This window comes from Pseudophryne corroboree, chromosome 12 (genome assembly GCF_028390025.1).
Source record: "Pseudophryne corroboree isolate aPseCor3 chromosome 12, aPseCor3.hap2, whole genome shotgun sequence".
Taxonomy (NCBI): domain Eukaryota; kingdom Metazoa; phylum Chordata; class Amphibia; order Anura; family Myobatrachidae; genus Pseudophryne; species Pseudophryne corroboree.
This window is the reverse complement of record NC_086455.1, coordinates 13,141,106-13,163,003: the sequence shown is the minus strand read 5'-3', so window position 1 is coordinate 13,163,003 and position 21,898 is coordinate 13,141,106. Positions and strand designations below refer to the sequence as shown.

The following is a 21,898-nucleotide window of genomic DNA, read 5'->3' as shown; positions in this document are numbered from 1 at the left end:
GATAGTGAGTGGACTTTCCTGTGAGAGTCACAACACACAAGATACATCTGGAAATTACTATTAACACTTGTATAAGTGACCAGGATACGTTACAGCTTCTTATTACACCTAGGCTGCATATCTTGTGGCAGCGTCAGGCATGCCATATTCATTACATAACAAATAGCACGTGACCCTCTACAGGTAGCACATAATAACCCTCTACAGGTAGCACATAACAACCCTCTACAGGTTGCACATAGCAACCCTCTACAGGTAGCACATAGCAACCCTCTACAGGTAGCACATAGCAACCCTCTACAGGTAGCACATAGCAACCCTCTACAGGTAGCACATAACAACCCTCCACAGGTAGCACATAACAACCCTCTACAGGTAGCACATAATAACCCTCCACAGGTAGCACATAACAACCCTCTACAGGTAGCACATAATAACCCTCTACAGGTAGCACATAATAACCCTCCACAGGTAGCACATAACAACCCTCTACAGGTAGCACACAATAACCCTCTACAGGTAGCACATAGCAACCCTCTACAGGTAGCACATAATAACCCTCCACAGGTAGCACATAACAACCCTCTACAGGTAGCACACAATAACCCTCTACAGGTAGCATATAGCAACCCTCTACAGGTAGCACATAACAACTCTCCACAGGTAGCACATAATAACCCTCTACAGGTAGCACATAATAACCCTCCACAGGTAGCACATAACAACCCTCTACAGGTAGCACACAATAACCCTCTACAGGTAGCACATAATAACCCTCTACAGATAGCACATAGCAACCCTCTACAGGTAGCACATAACAACTCTCCACAGGTAGCACATAACAACACTCTAAAGGTAGCACATAACAACCCTCACAGGTAGTACATAACAAACCTCTACAGGTAGCACATAACAAACCTCTACAGGTAGCACATAACAACCCTCTACAGGTAGCACATAACAACACTCTAAAGGTAGCACATAACAACCCTCACAGGTAGTACATAACAAACCTCTACAGGTAGCACATAACAAACCTCTACAGGTAGCACATAACAACCCTCTACAGGTAGCACATAACAACCCTGTACAGGTAGCACATAACAACCTTCCACAGGTAGCACATAATAACCCTCTACAGGTAGCACATAACAACCCTCTACAGGTAGCACATAACAACCCTCCACAGGTAGCACATAATAACCCTCTACAGGTAGCACATAACAACCCTCTACAGGTAGCACATAACAACCCTCCACAGGTAGCACATAATAACCCTCTACAGGTAGCACATAACCCTCTACAGGTACCACATAATAACCCTCTACAGGTAGCACATAATAACCCTCTACAGGTAGCACATAATAACCCTCTACAGGTAGCACATAACCCTCTACAAAAACCGAATGATGCTCACATGTAATAGACACTGGCTAATAAATCGGGATCCCGGCAGTTGGAATATCGACGCTGAAATCTCAACACTATTTGGAATGCCGACACCGGCATCCCAAATAGGGTCTCCAGCCCAGTGGCAGAATCCCGACAGCCAGGATCCCAAATGATCAAACACCGCCGCGGCCACGCCAGGGGTAGGAGGTTGGGACAGGTTAGGTGAAGGTTTCAGGGGAAGGGTTAAGGTTAGGCAGCGCCCCGAGGGGGTTAGGTTTAGGCAACCCTCCAAGAGAGTTAGGCTTAGGCACCAGCAGGGAGGGTTAGGATTAAGGGTAAAGCTGCAGGGAGGTAGTTAGGTTTAGGCACCAGCGGGGAGGGTTAGGGTGAAGGGTAAAGCTGCAGGGGGGCTGGTTAGGTTTAGGCAACAGAGAGGGAGGGTTCCTTTCCCCTGTCGGGATTCTCATCATCGGGATGCAGTGGTCGGTATACTTACCACCGGCAGATCATACCAAACCATAGGGATCCCGACCGCGAGCACTAATGAGCCCAGCTGCCCTTGCTAATGAGCCCACCATGCGGGCACGGTGGCGCCACGCTATTTATTCTCCCTCCAGGGGGGTCGTGGACCTCCCAGAGGGAGAATATGTGTCGGCATGCCGGCGGTCGGGATCCCGGTGCAGGTATGCTGGTCGCCGGGATTCCGGCCGGCGGCATACTGAAGACCACCCCAGCCCATAAATACACATATCACAAATCCTATACTGTATATAGACTAACATTGTAGTGCAGTCACGCCAAGAAAAAGAAATGTAATAATTATAAACAGGAACCGCTCCAGCCCCGGGGGTAAATGGAACAGGCAGCGACGCGCAGGTATCAGCGAGTTACCGGAGAGCATGTCCAATGCTTCACAGTACAGCAGCAATTATTTCCAAAAGCAAAATCAGCCATCTGTAACATTGACCCCATGGAGCGGAAAGGGCCCCAGTCACCCTAATTATTGGTGCATTTGCATGCAGGAAAACCAGTTGGGCTCACACGATCCACACCCAGGGCCGGGGTCTGATCCACACCCAGGGACGGGGTCTGATCCACACCCAGGGCCGGGGTCTGATCCACACCCAGGGCCGGGGTCTGATCCACACCCAGGGCCGGGGTATACTTCTGCACAAATATTCTTCCATGGAATCAATATTCCGTATAGAGAGGGAAAAAACGATATAGTGTAAAATGGTGATAATTCACAGGCACTATGGGGGTCATTCAGATCTGATTGCTAGGCTGCGTTTTCGCACAGCGGGCGATCAGATTCGTACTGTGCATATGTCTGCACCTCAATGCGCAGTCGTGATGGACGGGTGCAACGGGGATCGCCGGTCAGCGACGGGATTGTGTGAAGGATCTATTCTCACGAGAGTTCGCAAGATGATTGACAGGAAGAGGCCGTATGTGGGTGGCAAATGACCGTTTACTGGGAGTGACTGGAAAAACGCAGGCGTGTCCAAGCATTGGAAGGGAGGGTGTCTGACATCAATTCCGGTCCCGGACAGGCTGACGTGATCGCAGCGTCTGAGTAAGTCCTGGGCTGCGCAGAGACTGCACAAGATCAGTTTGTACAGCTCGGCTACACATGCGATCGCACACCTGCACAGCTAATATACACTCCCCCTATGGGCGGCGACTATCTGATCGCAGGGCTGCAAAAATCGCTTCCTAGCGATCAGAAGGGAATGACCCCCTAAGGCCCAGATTTATCAAGCCTTGCAGAGTGATAAATAGCGCGGTGATAAAGTACCAACCAATCAGCTCCTAATTGTCATTTTTCAAACACAGCTAGTAACATGACAGTTAGGAGCTGTTTGGCTGGCGCGTTATCACTGTGTAATTTATTACTCTCCAAGGCTTGATAAATATGAGCCTTAAATTACTATTTTTTCTGTTTTTTGTTTTCTAAGTGAGCACGGCCACGCCTCCCATGGTAACGCATGGCCACACCCCCTGAAAAGTACCTGGGCCCGGCCAGGCCCTCTACTGCCCTGGTCAGTCTCTGGAAATAAGGAACCTTTTCTTCTCATATATTTCCAGTAAGAGACATTCCACACCTGGCTGAATTTCTTACTGACTTGGAAAGTACCCAGCCAGGGAACGTTCCCTGCACCTGAGGACTGTGTTCCCTGAGCATCTGTTATTGGGTCGTATTTCACTGTAAGGGGTATATTTGTTAAAGTGCAGATGTTGCCCATAGCAACCAGATTCTAGCTAGGTGAATAAGTAGAATCCGATTGGTTGCTATGGACAACATCTTCACTTCTAAAAACCTGCACTTTAGTAAATATACTTCTAAAGTGGATATTTATTTTGCTGTGGTAAATTATTGCGGATAATTGATCCCTGGAAGTAATTCAATAAACACAGATAGCCATCATTACCGGGAATTTCTTCCATCTGCCTGGAGGCAAGCAAACAAAATCCCTGATGAGGGCCACGATCGCGAAAACACAGGAATCCAGGATACGTTTCCGGATTCCTGTTTTTTCTGGATTTTTTTGCTTGAAAAAAAACTGGGGTGGGGGGGAGGGGTTGCTAACTAAATTGCCCAATAAAGACCACTGGGCACAAATCCCCACACAGAAAAATAGCACTATTAATTGAATTCCCCCCATATAGTCTCATCCCTAATTACTGCGGTTCTATTTGTTTGGGTTGGGTATGGATTACCGACAGCCAGGAGCTCCTGGCTATCAGCATCCCGACGTTGGGATCCCGCGGGCCTGTTGAATGCCGGCGGGAGGGGGCAGGGGGGTGCTGCTAGTCGACTGCCGGGATTAGTGGTATGCAGGAGGTAGGTGTCGCCATGTGACCGGCGGTCTCCTGTCTGCCGGTCACATATCTACATCCCCTTGTTTTCTGTGTTCTGTGTTGGTGCACATCTTTCTTGTTGCGGTGTGGTGGGCTCTGTTACTGTATAATTCACAGTCCGCACTTTGCACCTTAAAAGCTGCTTACATAATATTGAATGAGGTTAGAAGGAGTTTATACATAGGGCACCAGCGGCTTTACACTGGATGTGAGTGCTAGTTTCAATTTGACACTGCAACCCACCGATAAGCGCTTTGTAAATACAGCCCTCAGACCTGCAAGTCAGTGACTTACTGTATGTGCATTGATTCTTTCTGGTGCTCTGGGAGACCCCCCGGAAATACAGCTCTGAGTGTCCTTCTCTGAGACTCTGCGGAGTCGCCCGGGCTGCCAGTTAGACAATAGAGCATTATATAAAGTTGTCTGTGGTAACTGCGTTTGTGGTTACACAACACTGTGTTTTTAGGAAGTTACACACGAAAAACTCCTTTCACCCAAGAGAGGTCTCTGAGATATAGCAAGTCACCCAATACTGCCAGGAGCACGCAGCAACATAGGACTGACTGGAAGGGGGCATGCCGGTGTTTGTGGAAACACAATTACCAGTATTCTGGCTGCCAGTGCCTGCTGGGACCTGTAGTTCCACAATAGGAAAAAAAAAACCCTAAAGAAAACAAACCCTCATTCTTCCTTCATCATCATTTAATTGGAAATTACTTTGTTTTAAAATCCAACAGGGGGAAAGTAATAATACAGGTGGAGCCTCGTTCATCTAGCCTTCTCTGCTGCACCTAGGTGCACCAAGGTATATTAGCATAAGTCTTTCATCTCTTGTTCTCAGCTGCAATACAATACAGAGAGAACAATACATCAGGGGATTAAGTCCGATTGCCCTGACTCACTTAATCCTATTAAAGGGATAGATGAGCAGGGATCCATCTGTATACCCTCTGATACAAGTGTCCGCAGCAGGGACCGGACACTCAGTAGAGTGACCTGAGCTGACCTCACTATTGTCTGAGGGGAGGGGCTGAAGGGACTCTCGGGGTGTTGGGGGTTGGTTTTTATGGGAAGTCATTATCTCCTGCTGAATTACAAAACCAGAAAAAATTCCCATTGGATTATATTGACAAGTGGACGTGAGCAACACCAGGAATAGGATGTAGGCATCCAAGGGGTTAAAAAATAATAAACTGATAAACCCGAACCAATGGACTGAGGAGCTTTGCCGGCCTCCACGTGACTGCTGTCACTAGAAGATCCGGCAGCCAATCAGCGGCTACTTCTGTAGGAGCAGCCCACTGATTGGCTGTGTGCGGCCAGACTGTCAACCACTGCTTCCCCCATTGAAGTGAATGGTGGGAACTGCTACATTGACTTCAATGAGCGACAGCATTTTCAGTCCAGAGCTAGTAATTGCTTAACCCTTACTGTCCTGTACTCATGGGTACAGAACATCATCTAGGCCAATATTTGCAATGCTGCTCCTGCTCAGTCCTGTAGGAACCTTGACCTAATGTCAGTGCCTTCAGAGCTTGGCTCAGTTCCCACGGTGGTGGGTGCCGGGTACAAGGAGGGCATTAGATGAATGTCTGTATCTGTAATTAGCGCCCTAACTCCTGAAATAGACCATAAGTCAGTTCCTTAGAGCACATCCTGGGGGGGCTATCCTGCAATGACATGCTCTGCTAATGGTTCATGTTTTCCAGGCCACCGTGCACTTGTTGGGTGACCTGGAAAACGTGAATCGTTAGGGGTCCTGGAGGAGCGAGTTTGGGAACCACTACTCTAGATAATGACCACGTCAAATAGACACAAAGGTGGAGATGTATTGAGCCTTGGAGAGCGATAAAGGAGGAGTTGCCTAAAGCCACCAATCAGGGTCTGTCATTTATCTAGCACAGTCTTTGAAATGACAGTTACATGCTGATTGGTTACGACGGGCAACTATGGGCCGAATTCCGATTTGTATGCACTGCTGATACCAGACGGAGTGGAGCAGTTTTTCCTTCTGTGCATACGTCTAGGCGGCACTGCGTATGCATCCAGGTAGCGCGCAAGTCGGAGTTGCAACTGAAGCGCACGGGAGACGCACGTTCTCAGCAATGTCTCTGGGTGGTGACAGGGAGGTGGCTTATCGGTTGTGCAGAGATGGTCCGTCTTATGGCCGAGCTATGGGAATGTCGCTGCATATTTGTACACACAGAAGGGAAGGGCTTTGTAGCGGCGTGTGATGTGTCAGAGCTCTGATCATGATGTGGGTGAGATAAATGAGGCCCTCACCCCACAGATCTACAGCATTTCTGAGTGTAATACACACTATGGGGTCCATACAGAACTGGATGCAAGTCGGACATAATTATAGCATGCATAGAACTCGATGCAGTTATTTGCCCATATGCTGAGTTGTACGGGTCTCCGTGAGGTAAACCATATCTGTATGCTTGGTTTGATGCCATCGTCATGGTGGTGCACATGCACCAGCCCTGTGCTGGGTACAGTAGCTAGGCCTGATATCAGGTGCATGTATGCTTTCACACAGCTCTGCGTCAGTTGTAAGTCTAGGGACGCCCCGTTACTGAGCTGCGTGGCAGCGACCCGTTACAGCTGGTAACACTCCTATGGTCACATGTACAGTAGCAATGCCACTGAATTACGTATAATGCTGCATTGCCCATTGATGCGTACGCCTGGTTCCAGAACCTGCGCAGAGCAAATACACAAACAGATCTGCGTTCAGCCCCCGGGGGTTTCTGTTACCCTCTGAGCAAAAAGTGGAGTAAATGTTGGAATAAAGACTTTCTACATAAGAAGCGGATGTATCTCCTGAAATAGATGAGTGCAGCGTACTCATAGGCAGTTTCCATCTCCCATGCACTGGCCGGACGCTATTCGCCATGTTGGTGCAAAGGAGGACGCTAAGTACGCGCAAAGACGATGTTCACATAGTTGCAAACATTTTTTTGAAAACCCTACAGTGCATGCGTTACCCTGAGTGTACGCACAAATGAACCTGTTGCGTACGGAGCCGCTGGTATCAAGAATAGCAAGGCAATACCACGGGTGGTTCCGGGTGGTGGCCTGTATGACCGCATAAAAATCCATCGCATGCGCGTGTTCTGGGAGTGCCACGGGAGTGCCAGCGACAGCAGCTGCACTCTCAGAAGCGCAGACGCAGCCATAGGAAGCCACGGTCAGATGGAGACACTGCACCGGGCATAGGGTGCCGGTGGTGCACACGATGGTGGATTATCTAGGACCACCAGTGGCGTTGCAGCATGCACGGGCACTGAAAGTGGGTGTCTCAGGGTTTGCACAGTCCGGCGCACGCTAGTACACGAGAAGATGGCTGACATTAGTAGCATCTGCAATGCATATTATCCAGCTGCATAAAGAAGCAGGCACAGCGGCGACTGTGTGTACCTGTATATCAGGCCCATTGTCCCTATACATTATTTCAAGGTCCTTGTGTGCCGTGTTTTCCGGAATGTCCGTTCACACTGCACCTGGAGCCACATTAGGTGCCCCTACTGTATATTATACCCAGACAGCACAGATTAGATTCCATGTGTGGTGCTCCCCAGTCATTTAATATAGATGGCGACATTTCCACACTCCAGTCGGATGCTGACTGGTTTTACTGATTGGTGAACTGCTGCCACTTGTTGGGTATTACCGGTACGGCATCAATTCCTAAAAAAAAAAAACCTCAACAGAAAAATAAACAATTTCTATAAAGAATCTTAATTGGGCCTAATTCAGATCTGATCGCAGCAGCAAATTTGTTCGCTAATGGGCAAAACCCGCACGGCATGTATTCAGAGCTAGGAGGTGAGCGGGGGCTGCCCAGCTGCTAGGGGAGCGCTGGGCACGCCCCGAAAAAGGCAGAAAAAACAGGCCGTTTGGCAAGGCCACGCCCACTCGATCGAGGCCATACCCATCACAGGTGAGGCCACGCCCCTTTTCCGGGTCGGCGCGCGGCGAAGAGTCCCGCTTTCTTACAGCCACAAGTTGGGAGGTATGACATGTGCAGAGAGAGATAGATTTGGGTGGGGTGTGTTCAAACTGAAATCTAACTTGCAGTGTAAAAATAAAGCAGCCAGTATTTACCCTGCACAGAAACAATATAACCCACCCAAATCTAACTCTCTCTGCACATGTTATATCTGCCTCCCCTGCAGTGCACATGGGCCCTCATTCCGAGTTGTTCGCTCGCAAGCTGCTTTTAGCAGCATTGCACACGCTAAGCCGCCGCCTACTGGGAGTGAATCTTAGCTTAGCAAAATTGCGAATGAAAGATTCTCAAAATTGCGAATAGAAATTTCTAAGCAGTTTCTGAGCAGCTCGAGACTTAATCTGCCACTGCAATCAGTTCAGTCAGTTTCGTTCCTGGTTTGACGTCACAAACACTCCCTGCGTTCGCCCAGACACTCCCCCGTTTCTTCAGACACTCCCGCGTTTTTCCCAGAAACGGTAGCGTTTTTTCACACACACCTATAAAATGGCCAGTTTCCGCCCAGAAACACCCACTTCCTGTCAATCACACAACGATCACCAGAACGAAGAAAAAACCTCGTAATGCCGTGAGTAAAATACCAAACTTCTTAGCAAATTTACTTGGCGCAGTCGCAGTGCGAACATTGCGCATGCGCAAATAGCGGAAAATCGCTGCGATGCGAAGAAAATTACAGAGCGAACAACTCGGAATGAGGGCCATGGATTTGCCCATTAGAGAACAAATTTGCTGCTGCGATCAGGTCTGAATTAGGCCCTATATTTGACGTTCCAGCTACACTGTCCATATGTCTTCATATGTATATGAATAGGGGCTGTAGTAGAATATCTGCTGCTTCTCCTGCAGAACAGCAGTCCACGTAGATTTCTGGAGCAATTGCCCTCTAGATAATTCCATCATTAGCCTACGAGCTTCTTTTAATAAAAATCCACAAAGAGGGATCTGAAAGATCCCTCTCCATAACTTGCAGCTTGCGCGGGTCAATTACACATTAATTACACTTACACCCGAACACCTCCATTTCAGAAAAGACCTGTCCCGGCAAGAAGCTATTCCTGCATACTGGCGGATATGCAGCCTAATGCAGGGGGAGATTATTGCAATATATCTGTAATTAAGCATATATCTCCTCCTATAGATGAGCTGTATGCGGAGGAGGCCACATTATTTGTACGCAGGCGCAGATCTGCCCACTTATCACCATGCCCCCCCCCCCCCCTCTCCACTGACGCCCGTGGCACCATGCTACGACTTTGCTTCCAGCTGGAATATGGAATCAAAAGCACTAAAAGCCGCATATTTGACCTGATTCAGGTACATAGTAGAAGCGACTTGGGTGCAATTTTCCGATTATCGGAAACCTCGGCCGCAGTGAGGCTGCAGACATCAGCTGATTGACAGTCTGTAGCCTCTTGGGGATAGGGAGGGGGCGCCGATGGCATCCATTCTACAAAATGGCTGCCTCCGTTTTGTGAGAGTGTCAAGGTGTGGGTCTCTGTCTTGTGACAGAGATTTCCTGGCCTCAGCGACGGAGCTATGGCAGCCACTCAACTATTTTTTATATGACTGAATTGAGTCGAGAACATCTTTTTAAGACTTATCCAACACATTTTTAATTAAAATAAAACAAATGTATTAACACCTAAAAAGGAAATTATTTCAATTAATTAGAACTGAAAACTATTTAGAAATTAGAATGTCTAAACTAATTTAATAGATAAATCTCAATTTCTTTCAGCACACCGTTCTGTGAGAAGACAGCAGGGGGTCGCCCTATCACCCGTCCCTGTTACTGGAGGAAGGATGAGAGGAGCCGTGAACAGTGTATACAGAAGATATTAGCTAGGGATAACCAGGGGCAGATTGGGAAATAAAAGTGGGAATTTTTTTTAGGAACTGGGCTCATGTGGGTGGCACCAAATCAACTTTAGGAGGAACTAACTCCAAAGTGGGTGGGATTAGAACATCACCATACTTGGAGACTGTTAAAAGAGCAGTTTCCAGTCTTCCTTTCCTCCAGGGAGGCTTCATAGCCTATCCCAAGATGGCCACCAAGGTCACTACTAAGAATGTGCGGGAACCTTGAAACAATGAGAGACTGTGTTAGAGCATCACAGTGGAAGATGTATCTCCATAGAGACCTGCAATTACCTGCAATCCACAAAGATTCCAGTGTTCCTACACCACTACCCAGCCTACCTTCACTCACCGGCTGTATGGCACTCTGCTCCTTCTCAAGCTCTGCATATAACAGTGAGTACGGCTGTACCTGCTTTATCGTAAATAAAACCAATCCACTGGCTAAGTAACCGAGGTGTTCGTTAGTGTAAGGCATCCGCTGGTGTGTACAGAAACTCTGCTACATCTTCAGCCTGTACTCATGTTTCCAACTCAAAATACTCTGTGCTTCAAATCAGGGTCATCCTGGTGTTTCATGACTAGGTGATGCTGTCAGAGACTTCTAGCTCGCTGGAGCGTCTGAGAAAATCATAAAAACTCCCCACATCAGTTAGAGGAATTTATTGCATTTTCAACACATATAACTTGCAACACGCCATGGTGTCAGTCGCGCCATTCTTATGATTCCATGGGTTGGGAAGACGTACTGTTAAATACACTTAGAACAATCTTTTTTCAAGTTTATAGTCTATTCTTCTGTCTGTAAAATAATCTGGATAGTCCGGAGAAAGCGTCATCCGCCACAAAACCGGTGACCTGGATGTGCCGTCCACTCTGCGCAATTTGTCCATCATTTTTCTTATTTGTTTAGTCAATGTAAATGTTCAGGCCTGGCTTGTGATCTTTCAGGTTTAATAACTTCTGTCTAACATCTCTGGACAACATGTGATTGAAACAGAGCCTAGAATAAAAATAATGTTAAAAAATATCAATGAGTTTTAATTGCAATGTACAGAAGTGTCCTTTCTAACTGCAGCTTAAGTCACACCGTACAGCTCCCCACTTGGTGCACCAGGGACCAGGAGACTCTGCTGCACCGAGCATCTGTTCCGCTCAAAATGTTCGTCTTATGGGGGTAATTCCAAGTTGATCGCAGCAGGATTTTTGATAGCAACTGGGCAAAACCATGTGCACTGCAGGGGAGGCAGATATAACATATGCAGAGAGAGTAAAGGGCCCTACACACTTAAAGATTATCTGTCCAATCTGTCTGATTGGAAAGAAAATCTGGCAATGTCTGGGAGAAAATGACAATCAACCATTTGCTACCAAAATCCAGAATATGGACAGAAATGGTTGTTAAGATTAATTGTTGTAACAAAACAAACTTAACCAATTTGTTTGAAAGTTAATTTTTGTCTGTTGTCCAGTGTTTGAGAGCAAATGGTCAATTGCCATTTGCTCCCGTACATTACCAGATTTTTGTTCCAACCAGAAAGATTGGACAGATAATCTTTAAGTGTGTAGGGCACTTTAGATTTGGGTGGGGTGTGTTCAATCTGCAATCTAATTTGCAGTGTAAAAATAAAGCAGCCAGTATTTACCCTGCACAGAAATAAAATAACCCACCCAAATCTAACTCTCTCTGCACATGTTATATCTGCCTCCCCTGCAGTGCACATGGTTTTGCCCAGTTGCTATCAAAAATCCTGCTGCGATCAACTTGGAATTACCCCCTATATTTGCATTACTAAAATGCAATACATTCCGGGGGATGGACGCGTTCCACCTACAGATGTCGTTACCTAGTAGATGCCTACGAGCTTCTTATCCTGATGTGCACTGAGGGGAGCCAATCAGATCCCTCCAAGTGTCCCCTGTCTTGTGTGCGTGAGAAAACACATAGGATTCCTGGGTCATAAACACAGACATCCTATCATCGTAAAGGACCGATCTTACCGGGAGCTTTGTGATTTTATTCAGGTATACGGCGTTAGTAAATATCGTTATGCTTGTGATGAGTGGTGGAATGTGCAGTATCGTAGGCAAAATGTGACGCTTGATGCATCCCGCCCACAGTACCTCCCACAACCTCCGTTGTTGTTCTGATGTGATCTAGAACACGATTATTTAATAGCTGGGGGGAGAAAGTGCACATTGCATAGAGACTCAGGGCATTAGGGGTAGGACACAATATAACTGGGTAAGACTCAGGCCTAGGGCTGGCCCACCCCTGTGTAAGTCACAGCATCACTGACCGGTCTCTGTGGCACGTACCAGAATGTTTTCAGACTGGGCGACTTCAGTATCAGTTCCTCGATGTACCCGGCTCCGGAGTCTGTAAAGTGATTATTGCTCAGCTTCAGTTCATTGAGCTTTGTGTTATTACTCAGAGACACCAGTAGCGGCAAATGTTCATCTGTCAGCGAGCAGTACTGGAGCCTGTCAGGGAATACGGGAACGCACAGATGATTCGCCTTTCCAATGTATTATTACAGGCACACAGAATACGTAGCCCAGATCACTGGCATATTTATAGTGGGTGCAGTGTTATTGATAATTCATGGGAGTATATACTATATGTTTTCGCTGTGACAAATACATCAGCAGCATATAGAATTATATTCCACGTGTTACTTTGCACTTTGTGTATTTTATCTGACCCCCAGGTACGCTTATACAGTGTCAGACTGGGGCATGAAGGGCCCACTGGGGGAATGCAATGATAGGGGCCCATACTTAGGGGTGTGGCCAGCCTACAAAGGGGGTGTGGCCAGACTCCACAGAGGCTTGAAATACACAATAGTTCAGTGCAGTGTAATGCAACATATCTACCATGTATAATACAAGTGCACAGTCTGGAACCTGATCCCTAGAGGAAGGAGTGGGCCTCAGGCAGTGGGGCCCACTGGTGGTTTCCCTGGTACCCCTGTGGGCCAGTCCGTCCCTGCGCTTATACTGTATATTGATCACATCTGGTTTTGAGTTCTGTTTACAGATTTCTCTGTATGAATATTTCCCCTGGTGGTGTAATGTGTGCAGCATACTGCTAGAGTGTAATCAATATGTACAGCGTATTGCTTGGTTATTCACAGACTGCCAGTTTGTAACCATTGTGCCTGTTTATGTATTTCAGTGCACGGGGGTTGTTACTGGGTTGTCATGGTGATTTTGTCTGACGTGCGGCTCGCTGATATGGGTCGACGTCACTCACATGCGCCGGGTCCTTTCTCGAGTTCCGGGATGAAGGGACATGGCTACTGTTTGGGGTTTATAAGGAAAGCACTGCGCATTTCTGTTATCCTGAAGAAAATCTTAAACAATTGAAACGTTGATGCGGCGTTGCAGTGTATGTGTCGTTATTGGAGTCTGAGTGCCGCACTTCATGAGAAAATGTGAATTGATTACGTAGGGGCACCGGATCAAGGTATACACCATGGGTCTTCAACCTGCGGCCCTCCACCTGCTGTGAAACTACACATCCCAGCATGCCCTGCCACAGTTTTGCTATTAAGGTATGCTAAAACTGAGGCAGGGCATGCTGGGATGTGTAGTTCCACAGCAGCTGGAGAGCCGCAGGTTGAAGACCCATGGTATACACTTAGACTGAGTGGCAGATCATACGACATATATATATATATATATATATATATATTATATCACGTGGGAAGGGGCATCATAGCAAGTGCCTTCACTGGGTACCAGGGCCCGCCTTATGTGCATGTTTGATAAATATGGGCAGGGGGCGCCAATGCTTTTTATGGCCCAGGGCACCAAAATATGTAGTTATAGCTCTCGTTGCCTGTATCTGCCACAACCCAAGGAAGGCATATATATACAACATGTAAAGAAACCATGACTGGCCCACAGGGGTACAGGGAAAATCCCTAGAGGGTCCTGTTACCTTCCTATAATCACATGTTCCAGGCACTGCACTCATTATACATTATGTCTCTATTACAGGGTCAGTTACATTGTCTCCAATGGCCATCTAAGCCTCTGTTGTGGCTGACCACACCCCCTCTGAGGTAACTGGCCACACCCCTTATGCATAGCATCCTACCATTGGTGGACCCTTCCTGCCGCAGTCCGACACGGGACCATTATGCTCATATATTATAATTTCATCATATGGAATATTAATTAGGAAAGTTCCATAATTGCTCATTTTTTCTTTTCTGTGTCCTTTCTTTAAAATGCGACTTGCGCAACTAAAAACATTTTTTTTAAAAGTCACGCGGCGCAGTTACTGCAGAAATGTATAACCAAGGCCAAAGCAATAGGATGGCGTTTGTAGCACTTGTCGCCCTATAACACCCTATGAAAACTGCACAACGTGGTTATACTCACTGTAATTCCTCTATGCAGCAGAGAGGACTGGACAGAGCTGTCATTAAATCACCAAAGTGAGGACCAGTCAAGTCATTACAAGTCAGACATAGAACCCGCAGAGACTGGTTATTAGTTACTGCAGATGCCAGCGGGGAGCAGGAACTGTCCGTCAGGTGACAATACGTCAGGCTGGAGAAGGAACACAGAACACGGTGTAAAGAGAACCGAATCACACATAAAATCAGTTATTTCTCCGTACTGAGGCCTTTCGCTAACACCACCTTTCAGAGCATCATTTATTGAGATAAACTGTAAATAAATAGAGTATAGATAAATTGCATATTGTGTTAATATGACCATCTCCAGTCATAGGTGTGCGCAGGGGGGGTTCCTGGTGCGCACAGGCACCCCCTAATGTCCGGCACCCCGATCTCACATGCCTGATGCTGCGATCGCCGAGCAGGCTGATTACTGTCCCCTCTGCACTGCACCCTGTCAGGACTGCCTTACTGACCGGACGCCTAGGTTAATCAAGGTTGCCACTGCCACCGGCTTTCAAACTCCCGGCTCCACCTCAATGTACAAAAACAGCATGATGTCATGTGATTACGTCATGCTGCTCGCACGTCCACCCGTCACACCCACCTCGCTCCTTCTATGCTATGCCAACGCCAGCCACTGATGTGGATCAGCATGCAGCCAGCGTTCCTCTTAGGAAGACAAATTCAATACTGGCAAGCTGCCGGCAGCAGCATTGACACGTCACTAATTTTCCCAACAGCGGAAATACTAGTCTGCGACTGTCAGTGTCAGTGAGTGACTGACTTGTAAGTAAGCTGCTGCAGCTTGCAGGGGAAAGAGAGGGGGAGCCAGACTAGGCTGAGGAGGAGCAGTGTAATTGCAGTGAGTGCCATCAGGGGTGTTTGTTTGGTGCACACCACAACATCTGACAATGTACCTGCTTTATTAGGATTGGTATTTTATATTGCATTGACCATCAATAGATCATCAATGCTAGACACACCCCTCTGACGGTGCACCCCCTAATAAAATGTGCTGCGCACGCCTATGTCTCCAGTCTAGAACCAGTAAGTAGTTGTATTGTGTTTCTGACACTATTTTAGACACAGATGCAGCACTGTTGAGTTTTTTGTACTTTTTCAGTAAAGGAGAATATTCAGGCTAAAAACATTCAAATCCAGACCAGCAAGACAGCTGATCAGCCACGCGTTTCACCATCACAGAACAGGGAAGAGACTCATATTCATTATACAGCACAGCGACCTACAGTGTAAACCAGAATCATCGTTTCAGAATGGTCACATTGCCGTCTTCAGTAAATTTTGTTGTCACATGAGAATGCTGACATGCTTAACATGTATGTCGATATGGTCAGTGTTGACATCATGTTGACAGTGATGAAATGTAGACAAAACAGTCCCGATGGTGCAGTGGCTTCACTTACCTCCCCTGGGGGTTCCAGCGGAGTCTTGTAGTCCTGCGTTCTGGTGGAGTCATCTGCAGTGAGTATGCCTAGACCTCTCTCCTGCAGCCTAGCCCTAACCCTCCTCTCCCACAGCCTAATCCCAACCCTCTGCTCCTGCAGTCTAGCCCTAACCCTCCCCTCCCACAGCCTAATCCCAACACTCTGCTCCTGCAGCCTAGCCCTAACCCTCCCCTCCCACAGCCTAATCCCAACCCTCTGCTCCTGCCGCCTAGCCCTATCCCTCCTCTCCCACAGCCTAATCCCAACCCTCTGCTCCTGCAACCTAGCCCTAACCCTCCCCTCCCACAGCCTAATCCCAACCCTCTGCTCCTGTAGCCTAGCCCTAACCCTCCTCTCCCACAGCCTAATCCCAACCCTCTGCTCCTGCAGCCTAGCCCTATCCCTCCTCTCCCACAGCCTAATCCCAACCCTCTGCTCCTGTAGCCTAGCCCTAACCCTCCTCTCCCACAGCCTAATCCCAACCCTCTGCTCCTGCAGCCTAGCCCTATCCCTCCTCTCCCACAGCCTAATCCCAACCCTCTGCTCCTGTAGCCTAGCCCTAACCCTCCTCTCCCACAGCCTAATCCCAACCCTCTGCTCCTGCAGCCTAGCCCTAACCCTCCTCTCCCACAGCCTAATCCCAACCCTCTGCTCCTGCAACCTAGCCCTCTCCCTCCCCTCCCACAGCCTAATCCCAACCCTCTGCTCCTGCAGCCTAGCCCTAACCCTCCCCTCCCACAGCCTAATCCCAACCCTCTGCTCCTGCAACCTAAACCTCCCCTCCCACAGCCTAATCCCAACCCTCTGCTCCTGCAGCCTAGCCCTAACCCTCCCCTCCCACAGCCTAATCCCAACCCTCTGCTCCTGCAGTCTAGCCCTAACCCTCCCCTCCCACAGCCTAATCCCAACCCTCTGCTCCTGCTGCCTAGCCCTAACCCTCCTCTCCCACAGCCTAATCCCAACCCTCTGATCCTGCAGCCTAGCCCTATCCCTCCTCTCCCACAGCCTAATCCCAACCCTCTGCTCCTGCAACCTAACCCTCCCCTCCCACAGCCTAATCCCAACCCTCTGCTCCTGCAACCTAGCCCTAACCCTCCCCTCCCACAGCCTAATCCCAACCCTCTGCTCCTGCAGCCTAACCCCAACCCTGCCCTCCCACAGCCTAATCCCAATCCTCTGCTCCTGCAGCCTAACCCTCCCCTCCCACAGCCTAATCCCAACCCTCTGCTCCTGCAGCCTAACCCCAACCCTGCCCTCCCACAGCCTAATCCCAACCCTCTGCTCCTGCAGCCTAGCCCTAACCCTCCTCTCCCACAGCCTAATCCCAACCCTCTGCTCCTGCAGCCTAGCCCTAACCCTCCCCTCCCACAGCCTAATCCCAACCCTCTGCTCCTGCCGCCTAGCCCTAACCCTCCTCTCCCACAGCCTAATCCCAACCCTCTGCTCCTGCAACCTAACCCTCCCCTCCCACAGCCTAATCCCAACCCTCTGCTCCTGCAGCCTAGCCCTAACCCTCCCCTCCCACAGCCTAATCCCAACCCTCTGCTCCTGCAACCTAACCCTCCCCTCCCACAGCCTAATCCCAACCCTCTGCTCCTGCAGCCTAGCCCTAACCCTCCTCTCCCACAGCCTAATCCCATCCCTCTGCTCCTGCAGCGGGTGGTCTTCAGTATGCCGAATGTCGGGATCCCAGCGCACACTATACTGGCGCCGGAATCCCGACACCCGGCATACCGACAGGTATTCTCCCTCGTGGGGGTCCACAACCCCCCTTGAGGGAGAATAAATAGCGTGGCACGCGACCGTGCCCGCAAGGGGCTCATTTGCGCTCGCCACAGCTACGATCATGTTCCCAGACATGCGGGGGGACGCCCAGCACAGGGCTAGCCCGCCCCGCATGTCTGTCCGGCCCCCCACACAAGGACAAAAGCATCGCACAGCGGCGATGCCTTTGTATTTGTTGAGTAACTCACGCCCAGCGCAGCTTCTGCGGCTGACCGGGAGTTGCTCGTCGCTGCCCCTGGTCGCAGCGGCTGTGTGTGACGTCACACAGCCGCTGCGGCCCGAACCCCCGCACGGTCTGGCCACGCCTGCATTGGCCGAACCGTGCCCACAAAACGGAGGCCAACCGCCACCGTGCCACCCCCTTCCGCCCAGCGACCGCCTCTGCCTATCAATCGCTGCGCTGCGAACAAGCAAGCGATCAGGTCGGAATGACCCCCTTTGTCTCATTAGACCAGAGAATTTTGTTTCTCATGGTCTGAGAGTCCTTCAGGTGCATTTTGGCAAACTCCTGGTGTGCTGAAATGTGCTTTTTACTAAGGAGAGGCTTCCGTCTGACCACTCTACCATACAGGCCAGATTGGTGGATTGCTGCAGAGATGGTTGTCCTTCTGGAAGGTTCTCCTCTCTCCACAGAGGAATGCTGTAGCTCTGACAGATTCTTGGTCACCTCCCTGACTAGGGCCCTTCTCCCCCGATCGCTCAGTTTAGACGGCCAGCTAGCTTTAGGAAAAGTTCTGGTGGTTTCCGAACTTCTTCCATTTACGGAATAGTTGTGCTCATAGGGACCTTCAAAGCAGCAGATATTTTTCTGTACCCTTCCCCAGATTTGTGCCTCGAGACAATCCTGTCTCGGAGGCCAACAGACAATTCCTTTGACTTCATGCTTGGATTGCACTCAGACATGGACAGTCGAGTGTGGGACCTTATATAGACAGGTGTGTGCCTTTCCAAATCATGTCCAATCAACTGAATTTATCACAGGTGGACTCCAATAAAGCTGTAGGAACATCTCAAGGATGATCAGTGGAAACAGGATGCACTTGAGCTCAATTTTGAGCTATATGGCAAAGGCTGTGAATACTTATGTACATGTGATTTCTTACTTTTTTATTTTTAATACATTTGCAAAAATCAGTAAAAAACTAAACTTTTTTTTCGTCATTATGGGGTATTGTGTGTAGAATTTTGAGGGGAAAAAATTAATTTATTCCATTTTGCAATAAGGCTGTAACATAAAAAAATGTGGAAAAAGTGAAGTGCTGTGAATACTTTCCGGATGCACTGTATATTGTTTACAAATGTGCCCTTTAGTGCAATTAAAGAAAAGGGGGGATAAATAGTCATTTTACGTGCTTTCAAATCAATTTATAAAGATGCAAATAACAATTAAATTCCACAGGGAATACAAGTAAATGCAGGAGAAGTTAAGCATTATTTTAAAGGTATAAACTGATTAATATGTATGTTTCTATAGGTCTAGCAAACTCCTAAGTAAAATGTAAGGGGGCCTATTTATCAATGAATATTTGCAGGCTATCTTCTGTTTTTGGGGGTACCTGCAAATATTATGTATCCCCTGTTCATGCATGTGTGTTTTAGTACATTCAAGCGGTCCATAATCTGTTATTGCCGTAATAAGATGTGACAAGAAATTATATTTAATGGGTCTGGAGCCTGATAATTAATAAATATTCCCCTAGGATATACTGCAGGATTTTTAGCTCCTGAGTTAAAAGCTATTCAATTACTGCCAGTGGTAAACCCAGAGGGTGCACTTAACATGAATTTCTGTGCACACCTCAGGAGGCTGTGAATAGAAACCCACGTTACTGTAAGTGCACCCTCCGGGCAGGTTTTAGACTTACTGCGCACTGTAATTGCATAGCTTCGGACACTTAACCAGGAATTTCAGCCTACCGCGCATTAGCCACAGGTTTACCTCGGCATATGGGTCTTACTGTGAAATAATTGAATAGCTCTTTGCACTTAACCCAGGAGCTAAAAGCCAGTGATAAGTCCCATGGCTAACTGAATTCCCCACTTAATTTTTAGAATGTTATCTCTGTGTCACATGATCTAATAAAACAACTGTATACAACACTTCCCATTACAAACGTCTTTTGTCTTTGTCATACTCACCCTAAATCTTCTATCCGACATGTTGGACTGCACAGAGCTGTCGTCAAGTCACTGAAATTAGGGCCTCCCAGTGCATTATACCCTAGGTAAAGTATCCTCAGCGACCGGTTATTTCTTATTGCTGATCCCAGTTGTGAGCAGGACACGTCTGTGAGTTTATTACCTCCCAAACTACAGAAGAGAAGCAAGAGATCAGTTTACAAACATCAGAATGTAAATTCACAAAATAGCCTTAGGCAATAGGCCCATTTTGGATGGGATTCCGAGTCGGGCAGGATGGGCGTTCCTGGGCAATGGGTATTCGGATGCATGGAGATGGTACATCATATTTGTGTTAGGTAATTCTTGGTGTCTGGGGACTCAACCTGCTTAGAACGCATCACAGATCAATAGCGAAGGTGCAATCAGACACCCATCTTTAGGTAATGGGTGGTGGCTCTCCTAACACAACTCACAACTTGGGGGTGGGGGATGCCATCACTATGTGGCACAGAAAGAAGAGGTTTGCCTTCCTCTAGAGGCCCAAACTCTGATTTCAGATGGGCCCTGTCTTAGCATGTGGTCTCCTCAGTCCTGAAGGTTGGAAACGCATTGCCAGGCCCTCTCCCAAATGTTATTATGGGTCCAGCAGTGTCCCGCGACAGGTAACAGTGCTCCCTGCAGTATTTGCTGTACAGCAGTGAGTGTAATATTATACAGAGGTTGTCTCAACGTGAACGCCCCCTATAGGTGTATTACAGTCATCCTCCCTGCAGCATGTGCGGCTCAATAATTATTCTTGATCTAATTAAATGTGAGTTTATGGCAACAGGTTTACAGCAGTTTCTATAATACATTTCTATAATTTTTTGTGTTACATCATTCAAGCCAATATTATAGTGAATGTTACTCAATTAAATGCAGTATATTCATACAAGGCTTTCTAATAGAAATAAAGTAACATAATCCGGTGTAAAAAGACAATTTACCACAAAGTCTGGATCTTGCACTCAGGGTGGATTAGCGCAGTGCATACGGTCCACAGTCCGTCATCTCGCAGATTATTGCCATTAAGTCTGCAGAGGGTAAATGAGATGGGAATCATTGTGGGTTATTATCACACATAACAGAGGAGAGATGAAGGAATATTTTGGGGGATTGATAATACAGGACATTGTCTACAAAAAACAGCAAGAGTTGCGTTCACTTAAAGTGCAAGGATCTCAGATTTAGAATTAAAATATGTCATCGTTGTGAAGTTGTATAAAAGTGACGTGTTTGTGATTTACTGAAGATGGGTACACACTGGGATGATGTGTACATAGCCGATATGTCGATCTGGTAGGCCGTCATATCGGATCCTGGATACACACGGAGTGACACATCCTCTGGGTACATTCAATTTAAGTCCAACTGCAACAAAGTTTGTGTTTCGATGGTCAAGTTAATAGACATGAAAATAAATTATAATATATGTAGACTAATTGAGATCAGAGGATTACATATTACAGTATTTTATTGTTTCATTAACAAACAGTATACAATGCAACCATTTAAACTTTATGTTTAAATAGGAATCTCAAAGGAATAAACTGCTGGAAGAGGAGTGCACTACTACTGTGCACACTCCAGTCTTCCTGTTCCCCAGGAAGACTTCATGCCCTAGCCCAAGATGGCCACCAAGATCTCTACTGAGCATGTGCTGGGGCCATCTAGATTTTACAAAATCAAAACCTGCACACACATCATTTCCAATGTAACAACTTTGATTGGATGACATTTCCAACACCTTTTAGATGTACCATAACACCGTCATAGCTACAATAACTAAGGGAAAGTTCCATCTTTTTGGAGAATCTTGTAACTCGATATTTTGGCAAATTGTATAATCTATAGCACAGTATAGTTTCTTCTGCAATGTGATAAAATGTGCACTGACCTTCCTTGACATGGCTAAATGCTTTACATTGCTTGGCAGATGCAGAAGAAACTAGGCATGAAGATTAGGG

The 21,898-nt window shown here is 47.6% G+C and overlaps 1 protein-coding gene across 1 annotated transcript in view; it reads right to left on the bottom strand.

Moving 5' to 3' along the window:
• Positions 1–10,774: 10,774 nt before the first annotated feature.
• LOC134980794 (uncharacterized) overlaps positions 10,775–21,898 on the bottom strand; it is a 377,631-nt gene continuing 366,507 nt past the window's right edge. The window contains exons 53-57 of the mRNA XM_063947760.1: positions 20,879–20,965; positions 19,911–20,081; positions 14,519–14,689; positions 12,446–12,610; positions 10,775–11,129 (exon numbers count right to left, since the gene is read on the bottom strand). Of these exons, the coding sequence (XP_063803830.1) occupies positions 11,036–11,129; positions 12,446–12,610; positions 14,519–14,689; positions 19,911–20,081; positions 20,879–20,965 (688 nt within the window). The 3' untranslated portion in view covers positions 10,775–11,035. The remainder of the gene's footprint in view (positions 11,130–12,445; positions 12,611–14,518; positions 14,690–19,910; positions 20,082–20,878; positions 20,966–21,898) is intronic.